This window comes from Petaurus breviceps, unplaced genomic scaffold, assembly GCF_028583685.1.
Source record: "Petaurus breviceps papuanus isolate PSGF00001 unplaced genomic scaffold, PetGlider_PUasm1.0 173, whole genome shotgun sequence".
Lineage (NCBI taxonomy): Eukaryota > Metazoa > Chordata > Mammalia > Diprotodontia > Petauridae > Petaurus > Petaurus breviceps.
Window position 1 is genome coordinate 3,081,529 of NW_027185759.1, and position 4,096 is coordinate 3,085,624.

At 46.5% G+C, this 4,096-nt stretch overlaps 1 protein-coding gene across 1 annotated transcript in view; it reads left to right on the forward strand.

Moving 5' to 3' along the window:
• ATP13A4 (ATPase 13A4) overlaps positions 1-4,096 on the forward strand; it is an 87,494-nt gene that overhangs the window by 48,031 nt on the left and 35,367 nt on the right. Inside the window, exons 8-10 of the mRNA XM_069083214.1 lie at positions 104-238; positions 1,700-1,769; positions 2,072-2,206. Of these exons, the coding sequence (XP_068939315.1) occupies positions 104-238; positions 1,700-1,769; positions 2,072-2,206 (340 nt within the window). The remainder of the gene's footprint in view (positions 1-103; positions 239-1,699; positions 1,770-2,071; positions 2,207-4,096) is intronic.

Below are 4,096 nucleotides of genomic sequence, written 5' to 3' on the forward strand. Positions count from 1 at the left end.
GGAGTGTCATTGGTGTCCCAGCCTTGGGATGTCCTTCTTGTCATGACCGCGGAGTGTCATTCTGGCCACATCTTCCTTTTCTCTCTTCTTTGGGCACCTCCAGGTTCTCAATCCATTCTACGTGTTCCAGCTCTTCAGTGTCTGCCTGTGGTTCAGTGAGGACTATAAGGAGTATGCTGCCGCCATCATCATGATGTCCGTCATCTCCATCAGCCTGACGGTGTATGACCTCCGCGAGGTGAGTCTCCCGCGGCGCGCGCCTGGATGCTCAGGAAGGGATCGAGACGGGGCGTGTGGAAGCGGGGAGATGCGCTTCCAAGTTCCAAAGAGCTGGGATTTCAACACTTATTGAGTTCCTACTGTGCGCCGAGTGCTGCAGCTACAAAGACAAGCAGAAGGCAGTCCCTACTCCCAAGGATCTCACAGGTTAATGGGAGAGACAACATAGAAACAACTCCATAGTCAGTCGATTAACATTTATTAGTGCCCTACTACCTGCCAGGTGACTCATTAATCTCTGCTCAGAGGAGATGTGTACAGAATCAGAGATAACTAATAAAGAATAGGCTCTTACACTAAATGGAATCTGATATGAAAGCACCAGGAGAGAGGGGCGGGATGGGAGAAGGAGCCTAGGCTCCAGAGCCCCTTGGGTCCCTGCTCTGGAAGGCTTCTCTGGGGCACCTGCATTGGAGTGAACCTCACTGCTGAGTGTGTTCTCTTGGAAGATGAAATGGTAGCAGACGTAATTCCTTGGGGGAAGAACCCAAAGCATAGATTCCTTTATGGGTCGCCATTCTGGAAGGCTGCTTTTGGGAGGGGGCCCAACTGCTAAGCATGTGCTCTAGGAAGATAACTAGCACAATTCACTAAGAACTTATTGAACACCTACCATATGCCAGCTACGGCACTAAATGCTAGGGAGACAAAAAGAGGCAAAAGACAGTCTGCCTTCAAGGAGCTTACAATCCAATAGGTGAAACAACATGAAAACAAGTAACACACAAAGCAATCTATGTGCAGTATAAGTGGGAAATGATTAGCTGAGAGAAGGCACTGGAATTAGAGTGGGGTGGGGAAGCCTCCCTATAGAAGGTGACATTTTTGTTCAGACTTAAAGGAAGTCAGAGACATAAGTAGTTGGAGCAGAGGAAGGAGAGCATTCCAGGCATGATTGATAGCCAGAGAAAATGTCTGGAACCAAGAGATGGAGTGTCTTGTTTATGGAACAGCCAGGAGGCCAGTCACTGGCAGTAGTGGAAAGGTCTAATTTAGAATCTAAGCTCCTTGAAGGCAGGACCTTGATCATTTTTCTACCTTCCCATCTAGCACAGGTTCAGGCACAGCACAGGAATATTCAGTAAGTGCCGAATTGAATCAAGTTGAATTAGTTCAGTATAACTTACCTAATTCCAGATCTGTATAATATTTCTTGATTCCAAAGAACTCTTGCAAGTGAATAAAGAATGCTGGGGGATTTCTCTCTGTGACCAATCCTACATATGTCTCCTCCTTGATTCCCAAAGAAAGAGTTGATCAGGCTTAGTGTCAGAATTTTGGGACCTCTATCCCTATCCTTGGGGTTAGTTAACCCAGGTGCTTGGCACGTGATATTCCACTTTGGTCTGCCAAGGCCAACTCCTCCAATGGGCATCCTAAGCATTAACACTATTTCCTGTGTCCACCTCTGCATTTCTAGCAATCCATAAAGCTCCACCGGTTAGTTGAATCTCATAATAGCATCCTGGTCACTGTGTGCAGGAGAAAAGGTGAGTCCCCTCTGGTTATTTCCATTTACTTTCTAGATTGGAATGACCCAGTCATCCCATCTCTTGGAAAAAAAAGGACAGAGATTGGGATGTAAATGTTGATGCAGGGACACGCTTCATCTTCACCCCATTCCTCGCCACATAGTCTTCTATTAGCTTTTGGGGGTGAGCAGCCATAGCCTTTGCTTTCACTTTTTCTGTCCTAATAACTAGCATTTACTCACTGGGTGGGTGGGCAATGAATGCCTCCTTTGGGAGAGGAAAGCCATTCAGACTCAGTATCTGTCCCTTCAAACTTTCAGCAGGTACACAAGAGTTAGAATCCCGCCACCTGGTCCCTGGAGATTTATTGTCATTGAGTGGGAACAAAACGCAGCTACCGTGTGATGCCATTCTCATTGATGGGGGATGTGTTGTGAATGAAAGCATGCTGACAGGTGAGGAAAATCTCTCTGATGCTTAACATTTTGGCGTGTTGTAGACTGTCTGAAGTTGCAGAACCCTTGCAACTCCCTGACAACCAGTGTCACCTCCCCCAAAATGCCTTGGCCAGTATTTTGATCTCAGCAGACCTCACACTTGGCCCTCTTGATGACTTGAGAATAATCTTAATTTGGTGGTGGCAGCCCCAAGAGTGAAAGGTGCCTGGGAGGAGCATATGGGGTGGGTGAGTGAGTATCACTCTCACAGACCTTGCTAAAGCTGTGGCAGGGATCTGAGAGTTAACATTGAGATCTTTTAAAGTCTCACTCCCTCATTTCATGGATGAAGAGACTGAGGTCAGGAGAATGGAGTTATGTAAGGGCAAGGCCAGGATCTGAGTGGGTCCTCACAGTGGGGTCCTTGAGAGATCTTCTGCTTTGTTTGCAATAAGTAAATGAATGCTATTTTGCACTAGGTTGTCCTGGTGTGATGATACTTAAAAAAATCATAAGTGTTCTCTCCTAGGATGACACTAAATGCAGTCAAAGCCTCCAGTCCTCAGCAGCAGCACACAAGGGGGCTTTCCATGGTCATAGTTGTGTGTTTAAGAATAATGGAAGCTATGTAAAAGCAGAAAGAGCCTTCATTTCGAAGCCAGATACCTGAGGGTCAAAGCTTGGCTGTGCCAGCTGAATCACTCTGTGACCTCATTTCTCCTACCTCTTTTATCTAAAACCCAATCCATCGTAACTTTGTCAGTACCTATTATAAGAAAGATGGAGAACTAGATTCTGAGGACTGGCATCCAAAGGTTCTAGGTCCGACCTTTACCTCTGATACTCACTGGCTTTGTGACCCAAGTCGTATAACCTCTGTGACTCAGGTGACTTCTCCCTCTTAGAATGGAAGCTTCTTCAGAGTAGGAATCATTTTGTTCTTTGTCTTGGTAGCACTAGAACCTAGCAGCATGCCTGGCATGCATTAGGTATTTAATAAATGCTGACTCACTGATTAAGTCACAGACAGGCTTCAGTCCATGATGTTGACTACCAAACCACAGATGGCTTACAGAATAGATATACAAGGTACTGTCCGAGGTGCTGAGGAAGTATTGGTGATTTTTACCCATGTGGGGAAAACCCTAGTGTGGAAATTGCCTCCGCTGATCTGATTGGCAACTCATCCATAAATTATAGTCTTACAAAGTGGCCTGGGGCCTTGAGAAGTTATTTGACAGGCTCCTGTGTGTCAGAGGTGAGATATGAAGCCAGTTTTCACCTCATATGAAACCAGCACCATCCTCTGCTGAGAGGAGAGGTTTTTTTGCTTCATGGTCTTTTCCCTGGGACTGTTAGTATCCAAGTTCCATACTTATACAACCTTTGTCCTTAGAGAAACTTTGAATCCTTTCACTGGTGTCATCCCTGGCCTCTGGCCTGTCTAAAGAGCTGCCTGCTTGTGAAGTTGGGGTAGAAAGGAAGATGATTCATGACCTAGCCAAGGGTGTGCCAAGTTGGGGGCTTGGCCTGGCTGAGAACACAGGAGGTGTCCTTGCTACCTCCCTGTGAAGTACTGACCATCTTCAACAGCAGAATTGTGTGGCCCACTGACTCTGGGGGCTTTCAAGCTCATTTGAGGCCTAAAATTTAATCCTGACCTACATTGCCTAGTCCAGGAGCATGTAGAATGAAGACACATATGTCATATAGTCACTCTTCAGCTGCTTGGGGGTCTTGGTGGAGGCTGGGGGTAGGGTGTGTGTGTGTGTGTATGAGACAGAGAGAAAGAGAGAGAGAGAGAGACAGACAGACAGACAGACAGACAGAGACAGAGAGAGAGACAGAGAGAGAGACAGAGAGAGAGAGAGACAGAGAGACAGAGAGAGAGAGAGAGACAGAGAGACA